Below are 25,244 nucleotides of genomic sequence, written 5' to 3'. Positions count from 1 at the left end.
TTTAAGTTTTAGTTTGTTCTTCAAAAAAAAATGTCCCAGGTGTTCTGCTGTACAAGCTGGATGTATGTTGATCCACACTACCAAAGATAGTGCATACGCAAGCAACCGATTGTGCACAAACTTCGTTTTATGTCACGAGTTAGTAGTCAATTATGCAGTCAGTAGAGGTGGAGCCCAAAGTAGGAAATTTATTCCTGTAGAAGTGAATGCAGTTGGTGGGTTTCAAAGAAACTTAAAAGGAAGTCCTTAAATAACTTCTTCCATTTGGTTCGAGCACCTCTTCTTTTACAAGAGATAAGTATGTCAACTGTTGCTGAAGCAGTCCCTGCAGGAGAGGTGCCCTCTTCAGAACCACCCGCTGAAGCAGTCCCTGCAGGAGAGGTGCCCTCTTCAGAACCACCCGCTGAAGCAGTCCCTGCAGGAGAGGTGCCCTCTTCAGAACCACCCGCTGAAGCAGCCCCTGCAGGAGAGGTGCCCTCTTCAGAACCACCCGCTGAAGCAGCCCCTGCAGGAGAGGTGCCCTCTTCAGAACCACCCGCTGAAGCAGCCCCTGCAGGAGAGGTGCCCTCTTCAGAACCACCCGCTGAGACTCCCACAGAAGATGCAGGCGGTGGAGATGCTAAGATAGTGGAGGGAGTAGTGGAAGTTGCGAAGAATGTGGTCGAAAAAATGGAAGATGTTATCGAAAATGTCACAGAATTGAAGCTGTTGATGGGGGAAGCCGAGGGACCCCAAGTCGTTATGCTTTACTGTGGTTTGTTCTTCCTGCCTAACAAACTGCACCTGGTGAAGTGTGATCCAGCTGACCTGGGTGCCATGGAAGTCCAAGTAAAGGTGTCGGCCGGTGGCGTCACAGGACTGGAGAAGCAAGGCTGCCGGAAAGCTGTGGCAGGTCAGACCGCTGCTGGAGTTGTAGCTGATGTGGGATCCGATGTGATCGACAGGAAGGTATGCTTGGACAAAGACACAACATTTCGGTTAATTTATCAATCGTTTGAATAGATAAACCATTGCAATGAACTCCTGAAAAACTTTTACTTTTACGTGTTAAACTTTTGCGTGTTAAACTTTTACGAGTTAAACTTTTACGTGTTAAACTTTTACGAGTTAAACTTTTACGTGTTAAACTTTTACGTGTTAAACTTTTACGTGTTAAACTTTTACGAGTTAAACTTTTACGTGTTAAACTTTTACGTGTTAAACTTTTACGAGTTAAACTTTTACGTGTTAAACTTTTACGAGTTAAACTTCTACGTGTTAAACTTTTACGTGTTAAACTTTTACGTGTTAAACTTTTACGTGTTAAACTTTTACGTGTTAAACTTTTACGAGTTAAACTTTTACGTGTTAAACTTTTACGAGTTAAACTTTTACGTGTTAAACTTTTACGTGTTAAACTTTTACGTGTTAAACTTTTACGTGTTAAACTTCTACGTGTTAAACTTTTACGTGTTAAACTTTTACGTGTTAAACTTTTACGTGTGCTGTACATCGCACAGAAAAGGTAAGAAAATGAAAAAATGCCACATTTATGCAGCAAGTATAACGAAGTAAGTAAGTCTGAGGTTTAATATCAGGGACAGTCACGATATGTACATCTCCATAATCACTTGTCCATATGGATTGTCCTGAACTTGTACAGTACATGTCAAATTTAATCAAGCTCTATTTCATCGTCTTGTTCTTTTGAACGCCATTTTTATTTCTGCCTTCCCCGATTCCATTGTGATGCAGAAGGGGGACGAGGTGATGGTTTACAGCCAAGGTGCATGGCAGGAGATGCTCAATGTTCCGGTGAGCCACACATACCTAAAGCCCAGCACCTTGAGCCTGCAAGAAGCGGCGATCCTGCCCGTGAACTACGCCACTGCCTACCTAGCTCTGCATGACCTCGGGGGCCTGAAGAAGGATGACACGGTCTTCATACTGTCGGGCGCCAGTACGCTACCTCATAGTTCATTATATATTCACACCTGGTCCTGTGTTTTTGCCAGCGTGGCAACTTGGGCTTTCAATATTCTCTCACATTTACAATGTTTGGAATTATTATTTTTACTAAAACCACGGCAAACAATTTTTAATCTCCGCATCTCATCACAAAGAAGATAATTTTAATGTGATACAGCCTTGAATCTTATTTGCTGAACCGAAGCACATTTTTCAATCAAGATAATAACCAAGACTCTCAAGGAAGAGGTTTATGCAGTATCGTGGCCTTCTCAAATTGGGCATAGCCTGTCTGTCCAACCTTTTTTTATATACAATAAGTCGAGGCTCGTGTAAGAGCTAACACTTTTTTTTTTCTTTTTTTTTGTATACAAGTTCGAGGCTCGTGAAAGAGCTAACATTAATCACACAAAAAGGCAACCGACACATAAACACAAAATAAGGGGAGCGGAACACAAGATGGGGAGGGAGGGGGAAGGACACAAACACAACATTTGAGAGCAAGGACATCGAGAGAAATGTGGGAGGGGTAGGGCTTGGGGCGAAGTGGGAAAGGTATAAAACACATCAACACTGCAAGGACTTCCAGGAAAGAAGTTGGAATTTCAAAAAAAGTGTATCTGGGGTGAATTAGTGGGGGTAGAAAAGATCAAGGTTTTGGATGGGGGAAGATAAGAGATGGTGGTGAACAGCTGTTTTAAAGACCTGGAGGGAGGAGTGGGATTGAAGGGAGTGGGGGAGTTTGTTCCAGAGGCGGGAGAAAAGGGGAATGAAAGAGTGAAGGTGAGCAAAGAGCCTAGATTTTGGCAGTTTAACCATAAGAGGATTGCTGGCGATCTTGTGTGACCTGTAGGAATATAAGGGGGACAGAGCACAGAGAGAGCTGGGGGAGCACGGCCGGAGAGGAGTCGGTAGAAGACAGAAAGACCACCAACCTGCCTGTGGTTAGTGAGTGAAAGGCCCTCGGAGTTAGCTTCATCGCAGGAGATTCCAATGATTCTGAAAGCTTTGGTTTCAACAGCGTGAAGCCGAGCTAGGTGTGAGGCAGGAGCACCGGCCCAGAGGGGGGGGAACAGTATTCCATTGAGCTGCGGATGAAAGCCTTGTATGTGGTGAGGAGCTCAGGTGTGCCAAGGAAGGACCTCGCATGACGGAGGATGCCCAGTCGGCGACTGGCTTTGGAGGCCAGCTTGGAAATGTGGTTATCCCAAGAAAGATCATGGCAGATAGTGACCCCAAAAGCTTGAGCGACAGAACTTCTTGGAGAGGATTGTTGAGAAAATAGATGGGAGGGTTTTCCAGTCGGTCTTTTCAGAGAGACATAGTAAGAGTGTGGGATTTGTCAGGATTGAAAGACATGTTCCACTTGTTTGACCAGTCTGTGATTTTGTCCAGGTCTGCAGAGAGTGAGGAGGCTGCAGACTGCCGATCTGAGGGATGAGGAATGCAGCGGCAGATAGTGGAGTCATCTGCAAAGTGATAGAGAAGATTTTCCAGAGAGTCGGAGAGATCATTGATCAAGACCAGAAATAGCACAGGGCCCAGAACACTACCTTGGGGAACTCCAGCCAGAACAGGTAGGGGAGATGAGAGAAATCCATTCAGGGCCACACGTTGCCTACGACCAGAGAGGACGTCCGCAAGCCATGAGTGGAGATTTCCATGGATACCATAGGAGGAGAGTTTGGTGAGCAGAGCTGGGTGCCAGACCGTATCAAAGGCACGTGATATGTCAAGGGAGAAAGCTCTGATTTCCTGTTTGGCATTGAGGACCTCCATCCATTGTTGAGACAGCAGAAGCAGCATGTCCAGAGTAGAATGGCCTGGTCTGAATCCAAATTGATGATCAGAGATCAAGCCCTTGGAGAAGAGGAAGGATTTGATATCCGAAGCAATGATGGATTCCATGACTTTGCTGATAATTGGAAGCAGGCTGATTGGTCTGTAGTTGCAAGGTTCTGTTTTTGCACTTTTTTTGTGTAAAGCGGTAATGTTTGCTGATTTCCAAGATGCTGGCAGATGACCTTGAGCAAAACAGAGGGTGAAAGAACAGAGAGAGGGGGTAAGACAGAGCGGGAGAGCAGGATTATAGGACCCGTGGGCTGATGCCGTCTGGTCCAGTTGCAGAATCAGAGTCGAGGTTTGACAAAAACATCTCCGCCTTGTCAGGAGAGAAGGACACAGAGTCCAGGAGCAGTTTGTTTCGACTGGGTAAGGTGGGAACAGAAAGAGACGGGTTTGGGACACAAGATTTTGAGGCAAACACAGAGTTGAGGCATTCGGCTTTGTCACGTGCGGTGTCAACTGTGTCGCCATTTGAGGTAAGGGAGGGAATGGAGGGGGAACAAACACCAGAAACGGATTTGACCAGATGCCACCAGGATTTGGAGGAAGGAGACAGGTTTGAGAGTTCAATCTTGAGTGTGGAGAGATAGTGCTTCCTGGCACTCCTGAGGGTAGACACACACTTGTTCCGAGCTTGGTGGAAGGAACTGAGATTGCCTTCAGTTGGATTTGCCTTCCAAGAGGCAAAGGCAAGTTGTTTCAGGGCAACTGCCTCACCACAAGATTCAGTGTACCATGGATGGGAGGAAGGGTAAGACAACTGAAGACAAGATGGGATAAATCTGTGCATGAGAGAGAGCAGTTTGCTTTGAAAGAATTTCCAGGAAGAATTGATGTCAGAGGCAGTAGGGATGGGAGACCAGTCCAGATGATTGATAGCTGCTTGCAGACCATGCCAGTCAGCCTGAGTGAAATGCCAGACTCGTTGGCGCTGAGGAGGCTTTCTGAGAATGGCCAGAGAGATGTCCACTTTAACAAGCACATGATCAGAAGAACCGATTGGAGCAGAAGAAGAGCAGCAGACATTTGCAGGGAAGTTTATCATAACCAAGTCTAGAAGAGAAGATACTCCATTGACTGAGATCCAGGTTGGGAAATTCACAGATTGTGTCAGTCCCAATGAGTCGCATAAGTCCTTTGCTGAGGTGCCATGGCTGGTGAGAGAGTAACCCACACCCAGACAGCTGGCATGATGACAGTTGAAGTCACCACATATGAAGAAGAGAGAGTTTGGATGTATTGATAGAAGTTGGTCCATGTTGTCAGACAGCGAAATGTAAATGGAGTCATCACTGTTTGGAGGACGGTACAGAACACATCTGAACAAAAGGTGGGAGCGGAGAGGAAGCCGTAGCCAGAGGTACTCCTGGGGGTGGGGTGGAGAGAGGGCAGTGCAAGAAGAGTGAGGAAGAGAGTTTTTGATACCCCACCACCAGGACGAGGCTCAGGTCTATCATACTGGAGGAGGGAGTAACCAGGAAGAGATATTAAGGAATCAGAGGCATCTTGAAGGAGGAAAGTTTCTGTTAAGCAGATCAAGTCTGGATTGTCAGAAGCAACCTGAATGGAGAGATCAAGCAGGTTTGAGCGAAGGCCCCAGATGTTTGAGGTCCATACCGTTAATGAGGAGAGAGGGGGAGTATCGGGTGCAGGACAGGGGAGTGGAGGGGTAGGGTCAAATTAAGGATGAGAGGGGGATGTAGGGAGAGCAGTTGATAGTGTGTCAGAAATTACAGAAGAGTTACAAGAGAGGGAAGGATGAGGAGGACGAAAGGTTTGATGGTGATGGGATGAGGCACAGTGAGGGGTTGTTTATGGAGGAGCAGAGGAAAGTAGAAGGTTGGGGGAGGTGGAGGTATGAGATGGAAGGGAGAAGAAGTGGGGAGGAGGCAGCTTTGAGGACGAGGTGGGAGGGGGGAGAATTTGGGAGGGATGTTTGGGGGGGAGATTAGAAGGGGAGGGGTTGGGGGGGAGTTTGGAATGGGAGGAGCAAGGGGGGAGTTTAGGAGGGGAGGGGCAAGGGGGGAGTTTAGGAGGGGAGGGGCAAGGGGGGAGATTTTGAGGGGAGGGGCAAGGGGGGAGATTTGGATGGGAGGAGCAAGGGGGGAGTTTGGAAAGTGGATGATTAATGAAAGACGAACATTTATAACAATTTGGGTTTATTGTGATTTTCAAGTTAGCGATTCGTTTAAGAACGATGGAGGAGGGGTGGAATGAATGAATTTAGAGCATGTAGTGATTTAGAATTATAAGAGATTGAAATTTTTTTGAAATGGAATGAGTTGGAGAGGAAATTTAAAAAAGCCTTTTAAATAGGAAGAAAAACAGCGTGTTGTAATATACCACTGAATAAAACACTGCAGGGGAAAGTTTAAGCATATTTAAACAGAACCATGAAGAACAATCTAATATTCACAAAATACCAACGGGGAGAGGGCCTAGAGGGACAATCACGAGTCACGTGAACAGGGCAAAAGGTGGAAGGCCAAGTTGGGGGAGGTGGAGGTATGAGATGGAAGGGAGACGAAGTGGGGAGGAGGCAGCTTTGAGGAGCATGTGGGAGGGGGGAGAATTTGGGAGGGATGATTGGGGGGGGAGATTAGAAGGGGAAGGGTTGGGGGTGTTTTGAATGGGAGGAGCAAGGGGGGAGTTTAGGAGTGGAGGGGAAAGGGGGGAGTTTCGGAGGGGAGGGGCAAGGGGGGAGTTTAGGAGGGGAGGGGCAGGGGGGGGAGATTTGGAGGGGAGGGGCAAGGGGGAGATTTGGAGGGGAGGGGCAAAGGGTGAGTTTAGAAAGTGGATGATTAATGAAAGACGAACATTTAGACCATATAATGAAAGGAGCGGGAGACAAGAGGGAGAGAGAGAGGGAAGCACAACAACAGTGGAGAACAGGGACATCGAGGGATCTGTGGAAGGGAAAGGGTTGCGGTGCAGTACACGAGATAAATAAGATGCACACTACAAGGACTTTCCTGAAAGAAAACAGGGAATTTTAAGGAGGTGGATCTGGGGTGAAATTAGTGGGGGTAAAAAAGATCAAGGTTTTGGATGGGGGAACATAAGAGATGGTGGTGAAAAGCTGTTTTAAAGACCTGGAGGGAGGAGTGGGATTGAAGAGAGTGAGGGAGTTTGTTCCAGAGGTGGGATAAAAGAGGAATGAAGGAGTGAAGGTGAGCAGAGAGTCTTGATTTTGGCAGTTTCACAAGAAGAGGGTTGCTGCCATATCTTGTGCGTCCTGTAGGAATATTTGAGGGACAAAGCACAGACAGAGCTTGGGGAGCAAGGCCAGAGAGGAGTCGGTAGAAGACAGAAAGACCACCAACCTACCTGCAAAGAGAGAGTGAAAGGCCCTGAGTCAGCTTCCTTTTACCCACTTTGTTCTATAAAACATGTTTTTTGTCATGTAGGTTGGGCAGTGGATGTTATATCCCACAAATGTACTGTTTGCATTCAAGTTCACCTTGCCATGTCTGTCTTTAACCATGAGGTATAAAGAAAGTTCAGGTTAGGGCGTTAAGATGATATCTCTGAGTTTCATATGTCTTGGTATATTCTTACAATGTCTGCAGGCGTTCTTATATAGAATGTTGTATGCAACCCCAAATTATATTCTCTGCACATCAGGCTTCCTAGTATAGGCCTACCTTTAATCTCATCTGTTTTCTCCAATCCACTTACTGATAACACAGCAAAGCCAATGGGGCATCAATCCTTGGTGGTTTTGTGCTTTGAAAAAATGAAATTTTCCTCTCTGTGGAACTTCCTTCCTGAGACTGTTCAATCTCAATCTTCATTCCAAAACCTCAAGCAGGCTAATGACCTGAGATGTCATGAGAATCCCCAATACTTCCTGTGATCCTTTCTCCCTTAACGTCCACCCTCCCACACCCCTCCCTCCCCCCATTAGCCCCACCTAACCCAACCCTCTTGCAAGCTACTGTGTTTCCTGCCCTCCTGTTTCTCCTCTTGTCTTGTTCATTCATTCCCTTGCTTGTTGTGCCCACCTGTTGCCCCACAGGTGGACGCAAGCAAACAAGCGTTGCCTTTTTACCCTCCGTCTCTTGACTCTTCTCTAATCCTCGATTCTGTAGAGAAAATAATATTTCCAGCATCTGCACATCCTCTGATCATTACCTGTGTTTAATTGCTTTTAATAAGTGTTCTCATACTGTCCCGGGAATCAACCTCTGAGGTTTAAATGATCAACTAACGCGTTTTATTGTCATCCTGTGATGACACTCAGTGTGGTGGATCTTTATTTTCAGGAATCGCTTGTTAAACGGCACATTGAAATGAATGATCGAATCGCTTGTTGAAGGAAACACTGAATCGGATTATCTGATCCCTTGTTGAAGGACACAAACACGATTTAAGGCCGTGAAAGGGAAAGTAAATCTAAATTTCAAAAATTCAACATTATCTATAGTAATAACTAATAAGAGAGAATGTATGTCAGTCATTCAGTCAGTTAGTGCGTGTGCCTCCTCCATAACTCCAAAACCATCAAACCTAGTGCCCTGAAACTTTGCATGCTTACTAAGGGAATTCAAAGGGAGTGCATCAATGAAAATTGGGTGTTTGGGTTAATTTAAACACGCCTTTTGAAGATACTTAACCAGCTAATTAAATTAAAACAAAAACAGGCTTTATCCTTGGTCAGCCTGCTAAACCCTCGCAAGGGGCTTCAGCTTTGTTTGGGCCTGCTCAAAAACGCCTTGCCTCAGAATAAGCCGCAACAGTTTCTGTACGATTAAGTACTCAAAATATTTATTTTTTTTCACTTTTTTCACTCACATCATCAAATGCCTGATCGCCATCCTTACAAATCACTGTATACATCGCTTTTGTCGGTGCTTTTCTTTTCAAATTAGGAGCTTTGTGCAATTTTATGCATGATATGATGTGATTTACCACAATGACCTCTCATGGACTAATTAAAGTATATCGACGAAATCTGTGTTCTGATTTGAGGATCAGAGCTGGTGGACTAAATAACCTGCAAAATCTGTGACATGTGAAAAAAATCAAAACTAGAACGGGCACTCGGTAGAGCGCATACCTTCGCCGCAGCTACTGTTCTGTACTTGGCATGGGAGTGTAGGGAACAGAACAGTGTAGGGACAATCGCGGTTCGCGGGAGATTGCGTTATAGTGATGACGTCCTGGATGGACATCTTCTTCTTCAGTCGCGCATAACTTTGAGTGAAATACGATCGAGTTAAAAATAGTCAGAATTTGAGCAAATCTGTTTCATTCGTTTGTTAATATGCCTCATCTATTGTCAAATCTGCAATTATAATTTTTTTTGAGGTTGAAATGATCGCGGGAGATCGCGTTATAGTGATGACGTCCTGGATGGACATCTTCTTCTTCAGTCGCTCATAACTTTGAGTGAAATACGATCGAGTTAAAAATAGTCAGAATTTGAGCAAATCTGTTTCCCAAAATCTAATCAAATGTGTCCCGTATAATAACCAATCATCCCACCAAATTTCATGCAATTCGGTTGAATACTTTTTGAGTTATGCGATTAACATACACACACACAGACATACAAATAAATACACAGCGATCAAAACATAACCTTCCGCTTTTGCGAAGGTAAAAATTGACATTCTTATAACTAAGTGTATGTAAGCAAGGCTGTCATTCCTCATTCTGCACTGTCATCTTAAATCATACCTCCATAGCATAGGGTGTCATTCAACTGGGACCTGTGATACTTATGATTTATATTTGAAGTCTTTAAATAAAGAAGTTATTTTGACAGTGTTTTGCATGCATAATGTATACTGTATGCTGTCAAGGTGTCCAGGGGGGTGTTCAGTTACCAAGCAGTTAGCTCGTACTTGCCAAGTCAGCCATTCCTTATCAACCGGTTTGAATTGAGTGCTTTCCACTTGGCGAATGCTCTACAAGAAACTTGGTAAATGAACACACCCATATTCATTATCTGGTGACGAGAATAAACATTTATACCATGACTTATTTAGCCATATTGATGAATTAGTCACCCAGGGGGAAGATTTTGATACGACACGTAACGATGAAATGCAGGTTGGTAGGAATCGAAAGTGGGTTTTGTTTAAATTTTTTATTTTTCCCAAACGTGGTTTAAAACGCTTAATTCGGTCAGTGACAAGGAGGAGATGGGAGGATGTAGGGGATGGGTGGGATGAGAGAAGAGGTGAGAGGGGGAGGGGAAGAGGTTGGGTGGAAGTCTGGAGGAAGGTGGGGTGGGAGGAGGCAGGGGAACGGTGGGATGAGAGAGTGGACGGGGTGGAGTAGGAATCCAGACGGAGGAGGGATTGGAGGCGGGAGGAGAAGGGGTGTGGTAGGAGGCTGGAGGGAGCGGAAGGAGAGTCTCTTTTTAAATTAACATCAGCTAAACGATCACAGACAGTAGTTCTCATTTTGTTTTGTTTTATTAACATTAGTTTAACGATCAGATATAGTAGTTCTTATTTTTTTTTATATTAACATCAGTTTAACGATCAGATATAGTAGTTCTTATTTTGTTTTTTTATTACCCATCAGATATAGTAGTTCTCATTTTGTTTTTTATTAACATCAGTTAAACGATCAGATATAATAGTTCTCATTTTGTTTTTTTATTAACATCAGTTATAGATCAGATATAGTAGTTCTCATTTTGTTTTTTTAATTAACCAATCAGATATAGTAGATCTCATTTTGTTTTTTATTAATATCAGTTAAATGATCAGATATAGTAGATCTCATTTTGTTTTTATTAACATCAGTTAAACGATCAGATATAGTAGTTCTCATTTTGTTTTTTATTAATATCAGTTAAATGATCAGATATAGTAGATCTCATTTTGTTTTTATTAACATCAGTTAAACGATCAGATATAGTAGTTCTCATTTTGTTTTTTTATTAACATCAGTTAAACGATCAGATATAGTAGTTCTCATTTTGTTTTTTATTAACATCAGTTAAACGATCAGATATAGTAGATCTCATTTTGTTTTTTATTAACATCAGTTATATACACAAAGAATTAAGTTAAGCACCCCTACACAACGAATTAAGGTAAGCACCCCCTAATATATATTCTTTGTGTATATGTATACATTGGCATATATTCTAAGGTATGTGAGATCAAATAATGATTGGTATGACATTAGCAATTATCCATTGATGAAATTGAGTGATCAAAGTGAAAAAAAGTGATTGGTTGAGTCAGTGATCCGATCACGTGGGTCCTACACACGTTATTGACGCAAAGATCGCTAGAGGTCTTCTCAGAACAATGACTGTACGTTAGAAAACATAAACGTCATCCACACTGTCCGTGATGGACCTATAGCTCCATACTTAAATTGAGGTGAAAATATGCCTAAAATTCCCAAAAAATTTCACCTTAAATTATTCAGAATAAAATATTGAAAACGGCATGATTGTTATGTTTTTATGTGACCATAATATCACTTCTCCAGAAAATATAGCAATATCATGGGTATATTACACTGTTTTGACGACAACAAACTTGTAATGTGCGAGGTTGTAAAAAAACGGGGGGGGTGCTTAACTTAATTCTTTGTGTATAGATCAGATATAGTAGTTCTCATTTTGTTTTTTAAATTAAACATCAGATATAGTAGATCTCATTTTGTTTTTATTAACATCAGTTAAACGATCAGATATAATAGTTCTCATTTTGTTTTTAATTAACATCAGTTAAACGATCAGATATAGTAGTTCTCATTTTGTTTTTTATTAACATCAGTTAAACGATCAGATATAGTCGTTCTCATTTTGTTTTTTTATTAACATCAGTTAAATGATCAGATATAATAGTTCTCATTTTGTTTTTTTATTAACATCAGTTATAGATCAGATATAGTAGTTCTCATTTTGTTTTTTTAATCAACCATCAGATATAGTAGTTCTCATTTTGTTTTTTATTAACATCAGTTAAATGATCAGATATAGTAATTCTCATTTTTTTTTTATTAACATCAGTTAAATGATCAGATATAATAGTTCTCATTTTGTTTTTTTATTAATATCAGTTAAACGATCAGATATAGTAGTTCTCATGTTGTTTTTGTATTAGCATCAGTTAAATAATCAGATATAGTAGTTCTCATTTTGTTTTTTTAATTAACCATCAGATATAGTAGTTCTCATTTATTAATTTTTTTAATATCAGTTAAATGATCAGATATAGTAGACTCATTTTGTTTTTTATTACCATCAGTTAAACTATCAGATATAGTAGTTCTCATTTTGTTTTTTATTAACATCAGTTATAGATCAGATATAGTAGTTCTCATTTTGTTTTTTTAATTAACCATCAGATATAGTAGATCTCATTTTGTTTTTATTAATATCAGTTAAATGATCAGATATAGTAGATCTCATTTTGTTTTTTATTAACATCAGTTAAACGATCAGATATAGTAGTTCTCATTTTGTTTTTTATTAACATCAGTTATAGATCAGATATAGTAGTTCTCATTTTGTTTTTTTAATTAACCATCAGATATAGTAGTTCTCATTTTGTTTTTTATTAACATCAGTTAAACGATCAGATATAATAGTTCTCATTTTGTTTTTTTTATTAATATCAGTTAAATAATCAGACATAGTAGTTCTCATTTTGTTTTTTATTAACATCAGTTAAATAATCAGATATAGTAATTCTCATTTTGTTTTTATTAACATCAGTTAAACGATCAGATATAGTAGTTCTCATGTTGTTTTTGTATTAACATCAGTTAAATAATCAGATATAGTAGTTCTCATTTTGTTTTTTATTAACATCAGTTAAATGATCAGATATAATAGTTCTCATTTTGTTTTTTTATTAATATCAGTTAAACGATCAGATATAGTAGTTCTCATGTTGTTTTTGTATTAGCATCAGTTAAATAATCAGATATAGTAGTTCTCATTTTGTTTTTTAAATTAACCATCAGATATAGTAGTTCTCATTTTGTTTTTTTTTAAATATCAGTTAAATGATCAGATATAGTAGACTCATTTTGTTTTTTATTAACATCAGTTAAACTATCAGATATAGTAGTTCTCATTTTGTTTTTTATTAACATCAGTTATAGATCAGATATAGTAGTTCTCATTTTGTTTTTTTAAATAACCATCAGATATAGTAGATCTCATTTTGTTTTTATTAATATCAGTTAAATGATCAGATATAGTAGATCTCATTTTGTTTTTTATTAACATCAGTTAAACGATCAGATATAGTAGTTCTCATTTTGTTTTTTATTAACATCAGTTATAGATCAGATATAGTAGTTCTCATTTTGTTTTTTTAATTAACCATCAGATATAGTAGTTCTCATTTTGTTTTTTATTAACATCAGTTAAACGATCAGATATAATAGTTCTCATTTTGTTTTTTTATTAACATCAGTTATAGATCAGATATAGTAGTTCTCATTTTGTTTTTTTAAATTAACCATCAGATAAAGTAGTTCTCATTTTGTTTTTTATTAACATCAGTTAAACGATCAGATATAGTAGTTCTCATGTTGTTTTTGTATTAACATCAGTTAAATAATCAGATATAGTAGTTCTTATTTTGTTTTTTATTAACATCAGTTAAATGATCAGATATAATAGTTCTCATTTTGTTTTTTTATTAATATCAGTGAAATGATCAGATATAGTAGTTCTCATTTTGTTTTTTATTAACATCAGTTAAACGATCAGATATAGTAGTTCTCATTTTGTTTTTTATTAACATCAGTTATAGATCAGATATAGTAGTTCTCATTTTGTTTTTTAAATTAACCATCAGATATAGTAGATCTCATTTTGTTTTTATTAATATCAGTTAAATGATCAGATATAGTAGATCTCATTTTTTTTTTATTAACATCAGTTAAACGATCAGATATAGTAGTTCTCATTTTGTTTTTTATTAACATCAGTTATAGATCAGATATAGTACTCATTTTGTTTTTAAATTAACCATCAGATATAGTAGTTCTCATTTTGTTTTTTATTAACATCAGTTAAACGATCAGATATAGTAGTTCTCATTTTGTTTTTTATTAACATCAGTTAAACGATCAGATATAGTAGTCTCATTTTGTTTTTTTTATTAACATCAGTTATAGATTAGACATAGTAGTTCTCATTTTGTTTTTTAAATTAACCATCAGATATAGTAGTTCTCATTTTGTTTTTTATTAACATCAGTTAAACGATCAGATATAATAGTTCTCATTTTGTTTTTTTATTAATATCAGTTAAATAATCAGATATAGTAGTTCTCATTTTGTTTTTTATTAACATCAGTTAAATAATCAGATATAGTAGTTCTCATTTTGTTTTTTATTAACATCAGTTAAACGATCAGATATAGTAGTTCTCATGTTGTTTTTGTATCAACATCAGTTAAATAATCAGATATAGTAGTTCTCATTTTGTTTTTTATTAACATCAGTTAAACCATCAGATATAGTAGTTCTCATTTTGTTTTTTAAATTAATATCAGTGAAATGATCAGATATAGTAGTTCTCATTTTGTTTTTTATTAACATCAGTTAAACGATCAGATATAGTAGTTCTCATTTTGTTTTTTATTAACATCAGTTATAGATCAGATATAGTAGTTCTCATTTTGTTTTTTTAATTAACCATCAGATATAGTAGTTCTCATTTTGTTTTTTATTAACATCAGTTAAACCATCAGATATAGTAGTTCTCATTTTGTTTTTTTAATTAATATCAGTTAAATGATCAGATATAGTAGTTCTCATTTTGTTTTTTATTAACATCAGTTAAATGATCAGATATAGTAGTTCTCATGTTGTTTTTGTATTAGCATCAGTTAAATAATCAGATATAGTAGTTCTCATTTTGTTTTTCATTAACAACAGTTATAGATCAGATATAGTCGTTCTCATTTTGTTTTTTTAATTAACCATCAGATATAGTAGTTCTCATTTTGTTTTTTTATTAATATCAGTTAAATGATCAGATATAATAGATCTCATTTTGTTTTTTATTTACATCAGTTGAACGATCAGATATAGTAGTTCTCATTTTGTTTTTTATTAACATCAGTTAAACGATCAGATATAGTAGTTCTCATTTTGTTTTTTATTAACATCAGTTATAGATCAGATATAGTAGATCTCTTCTTTTTTTTAAATTAACCATCAGATATAGTAGATCTAATTTTGTTTTTATTAACATCAGTTAAACGATCAGATATAATAGTTCTCATTTTGTTTTTAATTAACATCAGTTAAACGACCAGATATAGTAGTTCTCATTTTGTTTTTTATTAACATCAGTTAAGCGATCAGATATAGTAGTTCTCATTTTGTTTTTTATTAACATCAGTTAAACGATCAGATATAATAGTTCTCATTTTGTTTTTTTATTAACATCAGTTATTGATCAGATATAGTCGTTCTCATTTTGTTTTTTTAATTAAGCATCATATATAGTAGTTCTCATTTTGTTTGTCCTGGCAGTGTCCATATATTTTATACCTCTCCCACCCCCCCCCCCCTTCCCATGCCCCCCTGCAAAGCCCTCTACCTCTCACAGATCTCTCGATGTCTCCATGCCTCTCGGTCCCTGCTCTCAAATGTTGTGTTTGTGTCCTTCCCCCTCTCTCCCCATCTTGTCTACCGCTCCCGATGTTATATGTTTCATGTGTCGGTTTGTCTTTCTGTGTGATTAATGTTCGCTCTTTCACGAGCCTCGATCTTGTATACAAAAAAAAAAAAAAAAGTTAAACGATCAGATATAATAGTTCTCATTTTGTTTTTTTTATTAATATCAGTTAAATAATCAGATATAGTAGTTCTCATTTTGTTTTTTATTAACATCAGTTAAACGATCAGATATAGTAGTTCTCATGTTGTTTTTGTATTAACATCAGTTAAATAATCAGATATAGTAGTTCTCATTTTGTTTTTTATTAACATCAGTTAAATGATCAGATATAATAGTTCTCATTTTGTTTTTTTATTAATATCAGTTAAATGATCAGATATGGTAGTTCTCATTTTGTTTTTTATTAACATCAGTTAAATTATCAGATATAGTAATTCTCATTTTGTTTTTTTATTAACATCAGTTAAACGATCAGATATAATCGTTCTCATTTCGTTTTTTATTAACAACAGTTATAGATCAGATATAGTAGTTCTCATTTTGTTTTTTAAATTAACCATCAGATATAGTAGAGCTAATTTTGTTTTTTTATTAATATCAGTTAAATGATCAGATATAGTAGATCTCATTTTATTTTTTATTAACATCAGTTAAACGATCAGATATAGTAGTTCTCATCTTGTTTTTTATTAACATCAGTTAAACGATCAGATATAATAGTTCTCATTTTTTTAAAAATTAATATCAGTTAAATAATCAGATATAGTAGTTCTCATCTTGTTTTTTTATTAACATCAGTTAAACGATCAGATATAATAGTTCTCATTTTGTTTTTTATTAATATCAGATAAATGATCAGATATAGTAGTTCTCATTTTGTTTTTTTATTAACATCAGTTAAACGATCAGATATAGTAGTTCTCATCTTGTTTTTTTATTAACATCAGTTAAACGATCAGATATAATAGTTCTCATTTTGTTTTATATTAATATCAGTTAAATGATCAGATATAGTAGTTCTCATTTTGTTTTTTATTAACCATCAGATATGGTTGTTCTCATTTTGTTTTTTATTAATATCAGTTAAATGTTCAGATATCGTTGTTCTCATTTTGTTTTTTATTACTATCAGTTAAATGATCAGATATAGTAGTTCTCATTTTGTTTTTTATTAACATCAGTTAAACGATCAGATATAGTAGTTCTCATGTTGTTTTTGTATTAGCATCAGTTAAATAATCAGATATAGTAGTTCTCATTTTGTTTTTTTAATTAACCATCAGATATAGTAGTTCTCATTTTGTTTTTTTATTAATATCAGTTAAATGATCAGATATAGTAGTTCTCATTTTGTTTTTTATTAACATCAGTTAAACGATCAGATATAGTAGTTCTCATTTTGTTTTTTATTAACATCAGTTATAGATTAGATATAGTAGTTCTCATTTTGTTTTTTTAATTCACCATCAGATATAGTAGATCTCATTTTGTTTTTATTAATATCAGTTAAATGATCAGATATAGTAGATCTCATTTTGTTTTTTATTAACATCAGTTAAACGATCAGATATAGTAGTTCTCATTTTGTTTTTTATTAACATCAGTTATAGATCAGATGTAGTAGTTCTCATTTTGTTTTTTAAATTAACCATCAGATATAGTAGTTCTCATTTTGTTTTTTATTAACATCAGTTAAACGATCAGATATAGTAGTTCTCATTTTGTTTTTTATTAACAACAGTCAAACGATCAGATATAATAATCTCATTTTGTTTTTTTATTAACATCAGTTATAGATCAGACATAGTAGTTCTCATTTTGTTTTTTTAATTAACCATCAGATATAGTAGTTCTCATTTTGTTTTTTATTAACATCAGTTAAATGATCAGATATAATAGTTCTCATTTTGTTTTTTTAATTAATATCAGTTAAATGATCAGATATAGTAGTTCTCATTTTGTTTTTTATTAACATCAGTTAAATGATCAGATATAGTAGTTCTGATGTTGTTTTTGTATTAGCATCAGCTAAATAATCAGATATAGTAGTTCTCATTTTGTTTTTCATTAACAACAGTTATAGATCAGACATAGTAGTTCTCATTTTGTTTTTTAAATTAACCATCAGATATAGTAGTTCTCATTTTGTTTTTTTATTAATATCAGTTAAATGATCAGATATAGTAGATCTCATTTTGTTTTTTATTAACATCAGTTAAACGATCAGATATAGTAGTTCTCATTTTGTTTTTTATTAACATCAGTTATAGATCAGATATAGTAGATCTCATTTTGTTTTTTTAATTAACCATCAGATATAGTAGATCTAATTTTGTTTTTATTAACATCAATTAAACGAATAGATATAATAGTTCTCATTTTGTTTTTAATTAACATCAGTTAAACGATCAGATATAGTAGTTCTCATTTTGTTTTTTATTAACATCAGTTAAGCGATCAGATATAGTAGTTCTCATTTTGTTTTTTATTAACATCAGTTAAACGATCAGATATAATAGTTCTAATTTTATTTATTTATTAACATCAGTTATTGATCAGATATAGTCGTTCTCATTTTGTTTTTTTAATTAACCATCATATATAGTAGTTCTCATTTTGTTTGTCCTGGCAATGTCCATATATTTTATACCTCTCCCACCCCCCCCACCCTTCCCATGCCCCCCTCCAAAGCCCTCTACCTCTCATAGATCTCTCGATGTCTCCACGTCTCTCGGTCCCTGCTCTCAAATGTTGTGTTTGTGTCCTTCTCCCTCTCTCCCCATCTTGTCTACCGCTCCCGATGTTATATGTTTTATGTGTCTGTTTGTCTTTCTGTGTGATTAATGTTCGCTCTTTCACGAGCCTCGATCTTGTATACAAACAAAAAAAAAAAAGTTAAACGATCAGATATAATAGTGCTCATTTTGTTTTTTTATTAATATCAGTTAAATAATCAGATATGGTAGTTCTCATTTTGTTTTTTATTAACATCAGTTAAACGATCAGATATAGTAGTTCTCATGTTGTTTTTGTATTAACATCAGTTAAATAATCAGATATAGTAGTTCTCATTTTATTTTTTATTAACATCAGTTAAATGATCAGATATAATAGTTCTCATTTCGTTTTTTATTAACAACAGTTATAGATCAGATATAGTAGTTCTCATTTTGTTTTTTTAATTAACCATCAGATATAGTAGATCTAATTTTGTTTTTTTATTAATATCAGCTAAATGATCAGATATGGTAGTTCTCATTTTGTTTTTTATTAACATCAGTTAAATTATCAGATATAGTAATTCTCATTTTGTTTTTTTATTAACATCAGTTAAACGATCAGATATAATAGTTCTCATTTCGTTTTTTATTAACAACAGTTATAGATCAGATATAATAGTTCTCATTTCGTTTTTTATTAACAACAGTTATAGATCAGATATAGTAGTTCTCATTTTGTTTTTTTAATTAACCATCAGATATAGTAGATCTAATTTTGTTTTTTTATTAATGTCAGTTAAATGATCAGATATAGTAGATCTCATTTTATTTTTTATTAACATCAGTTAAACGATCAGATATAGTAGTTCTCATCTTGTTTTTTATTAACATCAGTTAAACGATCAGATATAATAGTTCTCATTTTGTTTTTTATTAATATCAGATAAATGATCAGATATAGTAGTTCTCATTTTGTTTTTTTATTAACATCAGTTAAACGATCAGATATAGTAGTTCTCATCTTGTTTTTTATTAACATCAGTTAAACGATCAGATATAATAGTTCTCATTTTGTTTTATATTAATATCAGTTAAATGATCAGATATAGTAGTTCTCATTTTGTTTTTTATTAATATCAGTTAAATGATCAGATATCGTTGTTCTCATTTTGTTTTTTATTAATATCAGTTGTAGATCAGATATAGTAGTTCTCATTTTGTTTTTTGAATTAACTATTAATTAATTACTCCATACAGGTTGCTTCTGACAATCCAGACTTGATCTGCTTAACAGAGACTTTCCTCCTTCAAGATGTCTCTGATTCCTCAATATCTCTTCCTGGTTACTCCCTCTTCCGGTATGATAGACCTGAGCCTCGTCCTGGAGGCGGGGTTGCTATCTTTATCAAAAACTCTCTTCCTCACTCGCCCTGCACTGCACTCTCTCCACCTCACCCCCAGGAATACCTCTGGCTACGGCTTCCCCTTCGCTCCCACCTCTTGTTCATATGTGTGTTGTACCGTCCACCAAACAGTGATGACTCCATCTACATCTCGCTGTCTGATGATATGGACCAACTTCTATCCACTCATCCCAACTCTCTCTTCCTCATATGTGGTGACTTCAACTCTCATCATGCCACCTGGTTGGGTGTGGGTTTCTCTCTCACCAGTCATGGCACCTCAGCAAAGGACTTCTGTGACTCACTGGGATTGACACAATCTGTCAATTTCCCGACCCGGATCTCAGCCAATGGAGTTTCTTCTCTTCTAGACTTGGTTATGACAAACTTCCCTGCTAATGTCTGCTGCTCTTCTTCTGCTCCAATCGGTTCTTCTGATCATGTGCTTGTCAAAGTGGACATCTCTCTGACCATTCTCAGAGAGCCTCCTCAGCGTCGAAGAGTCTGGCATTTCACTCAGGCCGACTGGGATGGGCTTCAAGCAGCCATCAATCGTCTGGATTGGTCTCCCATCTCCACTGCCTCTGACATCAATTCTTCCTGGGAATTCTTCCAAAGCAAACTGATCTCTCTCATGCACAGATTTATCCCATCTCGTCTTCAGTTGTCTTACCCTTCCTCCCGTCCATGGTACACCGAATCTTGTGGTGAGGCAGTTGCCCTGAAACAACTTGCCTTTGCCTCTTGGAAGGCAAATCCAACTGAAGGCAATCTCAGTTCCTTCCACCAAGCTCGGAACAAGTGTGTGTCTACCCTCAGGAGTGCCAGGAAGCACTATCTCTCCTCACTCAAGAACGAACTCTCAAACCTGTCTCCTTCCTCCAAATCCTGGTGGTGTCTGGTCAAATCCGTTTCTGGTGTTTGTTCCCCCTCCATCCCCTCCCTTACCTCAAATGGCCACACAGTTGACATCGCACGTGACAAAGCCGAATGCCTCAACTCTGTGTTTGCCTCAAAATCTTTAGTCCCAAACCCATCTCTCTCTGTTCTCACCTTTCCCAGTCGAACCCAACTGCTCCTGGACTCTGTGTCCTTCTCTCCTGACAAGGTAGAGGAGTTTTTTGTCTAACCTCGACTCTGATTCTGCAACTGGACCAGACGGCATCAGCCCACAGGTCCTAAAATCCTGCTCTGCCACTCTATCTCACCCTCTCTCTGTTCTTTTCACCCTATCTTTTGCTCAAGGTCATCTGCCAGCATCCTGGAAATCAGCAAACATTACCGCTTTACACAAAAAAGGTGCAAAAACAGATCCTTTTAACTACAGACCAATCAGCCTGCTCCCAATTATCAGCAAAGTCATGGAATTCCATCATTGCTTCGGATATGAAATCTTTCCTCTTCTCCAATGGCTTGATCTCTGATCATCAATTTGGATTCAGACCAGGTCACTCTACTCTGGACATGCTGCTTCTCCTGTCTCAACAATGGATGGAGGTCCTCAATGCCAAACAGGAAATTAGAGCTGTCTCCCTCGACATATCACGTGCCTTCGATACGGTCTGGCACCCAGCTCTGCTCACCAAACTCTACTACTATGGTATCCATGGAAATCTCCATGCATGGCTCGCGGACTTCCTCTCTGGTCGTAGTCAACGTGTGGCCCTGAATGGATTTCTCTCATCTCCCCTTCCTGTTCAGGCTGGAGTTCCCCAAGGCAGTGTGCTGGGCCCTGTGCTTTTTCTGGTCTTTATCAATGATCTCTCCGACTCTCTGGAAAATCCTCTCTATCTCTTTGCTGATGACTCCACTCTCTGCCGCTCCATTCCTCTTCCCTCATATCAGCAGTCTGCAGCCTCCTCACTCTCTGAAGACCTGGACAAAATCACAGACTGGTCAAACAAGTGGAACATGTCTTTCAATCCTGACAAATCTCACACTCTTACTATGTCTCTCCGAAAAGATCGACTGGACAACCCTCCCATCTACTTTCTCAACAATCCTCTCCAAGAAGTTCTGTCGCTCAAGCTTTTGGGTCTCACTATCTGCCATGATCTTTCTTGGGAAAACCACATTTCCAAGCTGGCCTGCAAAGCCAGTCGCCGACTGGGCATCCTCCGTCGTGCGAAGTCCTTCCTAGGCACACCTGAGCTCCTCACCACATACAAGGCTTTCATCCGCAGCTCAATGGAATACTGTTCTCCCCTATGGGCTGGTGCTCCTGCCTCACACCTAGCTCGGCTTCACGCTGTTGAAACCAAAGCTTTCAGAATCATTGGAATCTCCCGCGATGAAGCTATCTCTGAGGGCCTTTCACTCACTCACCGCAGGCAGGTAGGTGGTCTTTCTGTCTTCTACCGACTCCTCTCCGGCCTTGCTCCCCCAGCTCTCTCTGTGCTCTGTCCCCCAAATATTCCTACAGGTCGCACAAGATCTGCCAGCAAGCCTCTGATGGTTAAACTGCCAAAATCTCGACTCTCTGCTCACCTTCACTCCTTCATTCCTCTTTTCTCCCGCCTCTGGAACAAACTCCCACACTCCCTTCAATCCCACTCCTCCCTCCAGGTCTTTAAAACAGCTGTTCACCACCATCTCTTATCTTCCCCCATCCAAAACCTTGATCTTTTCTACCCCCGCTAATTCACCCCAGATCCACCTTGTTTGAAATTCCAACTTCTTTCCTGGAAGTCCTGGCAGTGTCCATATGTTTTATACCTCTCCCACCACCCCCTTCCCATGCCCCCCCCCCCCCCAAAGCCCTCGCCCTCTCTCAGATCTCTCGATGTCTCCATGTCTCTCGGTCCCTGCTCTCAAATGTTGTGTTTGTGTCCTTCCCCCTCTCTCCCCATCTTGTCTACCGCTCCCGATGTTATATGTTTTATGTGTCGGTTTGTCTTTCTGTGTGATTAATGTTTGCTCTTTCACGAGCCTCGATCTTGTATACAAAAAAAAAAAAAAAAAAAAAAAAACCCATCAGATATAGTAGATCTCATTTTGTTTTTTTAATTAATATCAGTTAAATGATCAGATAGAGTAGATCTCATTTCTTTTTAAATTAACATCAGTTATACGTTCAGACATAGTAGTTCTCATTTTGTTTTTTATTAACCATCAGATATAGTTGTTCTCATTTTGTTTTTTATTAATATCAGTTAAATGATCAGATATAGTAGTTCTCATTTTGTTTTTCATTAACATCAGTTAAACCATCAGATATAGTAGATCTCAATTTGTTTTTTATTAATAGCAGTTAAATGATCAGATATAGTAGTTCTCATTTTGTTTTTCATGAACATCGGTTAAACCATCAGATATAGTAGATCTCATTTTGTTTTTTAATTAATATCAGTTAAATGATCAGATATAGTAGTTCTCATTTTGTTTTTTATTAACATCAGTTAAACGATCAGGTATAATAGTTCTCATTTTGTTTTTTATTAACATCAGTTAAACAATCAGATATAATAATTCTCATTTTGTTTTTTATTAACATCAGTTAAATGATCAGATATAATAATTCTCATTTTGTTTTTTATTAACATCAGTTAAACAATCAGATATAATAAATCTCATTTTGTTTTTTATTAACATCATTTATAGATCAGATATAATAATTCTCATTTTGTTTTTTATTAACATCAGTTAAACGATCAGATATAATAATTCTCATTTTGTTTTTTTATTAACATCAGTTAGAGATCAGATATAGTAGTTCTCATTTTGTTTTTTTAATTAACCATCAGATATAGTAGATCTCATTTTTTTTTTTTTTTTATATCAGTTAAATGATCAGATATAGTAGATCTCATTTTTTTTGATTTATTAACATCAGTTATATAATCAGACAGTACACTACTCACAATAAGTTAGGGATATTGTGGGAGTGAGTTAATTTTTTATCGGGGTTAGGGTTATGTTATTGAAATCAAGAATGCTGTGTTTTTTCACACTCATTAATAACCATAGAATTAGGACCAACAACTTTTTTCAACACAATAATTAATACACAAAATCAACCACACCGAAGAACCTGTTAATATCCCTAACTTATTGTGAGTAGTGTTGTTCTCATTTTGTTTTTTATTACCCATCAGATATAGTAGATCTCATTTTGTTTTTTATTAACATCAGTTAAATGATCAGATATAGTAGATCTCATTTTGTTTTTTATTACCCATCAGATATAGTAGATCTCATTTTGTTTTTTATTAACATCAGTTAAATGATCAGATATAGTAGTTCTCATTTTGTTTTTTATGAACATCAGTTAAATGATCAGATATAGCAGATCTCATTTTGTTTTTTTATTCACATCAGTTAAATGATCAGATATAGTAGATCTCATTTTGTTTTTTATTAACATCAGTTGAATGATCAGATATAGTAGTTCTCATTACCTCCAGCCACTGAATATGGATAGAGGTTATGTTTTCACCACTGTCTATTTGTTTGTCTTTGAACAAGATATCTCAAAAAGTTGTGGACGGATTCAAACAAAATTTGGCAGAGAGGTAGTGTATGTGACAAGGACAAAATGATTAGATTTTGGTGAAGATCCAGATTCGGATCCGGCTAGTAGAATTTTTTAAGTGATTCTTCACCATTGGGAGATAGGGACAAAAATGATACATAGCAGGATATCTCAAAACGTTATGGACGGATTTGGACGAAACTTGGTGGAGAGGTTGTGTGTGTGACAAGGACGAATTTTTTAGATTTTGGTGAAGATCTGAATATGGATTCTGATACGATAATTATTTAATTTTTAAGTGGTTCTTCACCATTGAGAGATCAGGTGAAAAAGCGATATATAACATGATATGGTTATCGTCGTACTAAAATACGCCATTTCGTCTGTCTGTCTGATTAATTTTTGATGCAATACATTCCGTCGTTACTTATCCAATCTCAACCAAACTTGACAGGAGGATGAAGGGTTACACAATGAAGGTTGTAGCACATTAATTTGCCCCCCTCCCCAAAGGGGTTTTCTCCCCCGAGTGGGTTTTCCCCGCCATTGCTGTCAATGGGGTTGCATGTTGAGGTGTCTTTCAATGTTAAATTAGCTCTATCGTGGCGTTTTTACAAAGAAGAAGCTTTATCGTGGCATTTTTCCAAAGACGCTTTTAATAACAAAATTAATGATAATCACATATTGTTAATGTTATTACAAAACAATATAAACACTAATAATGTCCCACTTCACCAAAGCGTTTTTCCTGCAGTAATAATGTGTATAAATAGCTAAAAGTTATAATGCCGTTTCCGTGGTGGTTTTGAATGGAGTGCTTGCTCAAATGCTTAAACCAAATGGCGATCTCTCCACAAGAAACTTGGTAAATGAACACACCCAATGTTCTTGAGACCCGACCATAGATCGACTGTAATCTATACACCCCAAAGAGGAATGAACCTTCTTGCCGCTCCCGTAGTGAGCGGGTGTACTAGCATACTAAAATACGCCATTTGGTGTCTGTCTATCTGTCTGTCTGATTAATTTTTGACGCCAATACATTCCGTCATTACTTATCCAATCTCAACCAAACTTAACAGGAGGACGAAGGGTTACACAATGAAGGTTGTAGTCCATTCATTTCCCCCCCTCCCCAAGGGGGTTTTCTCCCCCAAGCTGGTTTTCCTGACCATTGCCCTCAATGGGGTTGCATGTTGAGGTGTATATCCATATTAAGTTAGCTTTAT

The 25,244-nt window shown here is 36.8% G+C and overlaps 1 protein-coding gene across 1 annotated transcript in view; it reads left to right on the top strand.

Annotated features, from left to right (window-relative positions):
* The first annotated feature begins 217 nt into the window (after window positions 1–217).
* LOC137413302 (synaptic vesicle membrane protein VAT-1 homolog) overlaps window positions 218–25,244 on the top strand; it is a 52,957-nt gene continuing 27,930 nt past the window's right edge. The window contains exons 1-2 of the mRNA XM_068098694.2: window positions 218–948; window positions 1,735–1,939. Of these exons, the coding sequence (XP_067954795.2) occupies window positions 301–948; window positions 1,735–1,939 (853 nt within the window). The 5' untranslated portion in view covers window positions 218–300. The remainder of the gene's footprint in view (window positions 949–1,734; window positions 1,940–25,244) is intronic.

This window comes from Myxine glutinosa, chromosome 6 (genome assembly GCF_964187855.1).
Source record: "Myxine glutinosa chromosome 6, kmMyxGlut1.1, whole genome shotgun sequence".
NCBI lineage: Eukaryota > Metazoa > Chordata > Myxini > Myxiniformes > Myxinidae > Myxine > Myxine glutinosa.
The sequence above is the reverse complement of the archived record's forward strand: the minus strand, read 5'-3'. Positions and strand labels throughout refer to the sequence as shown.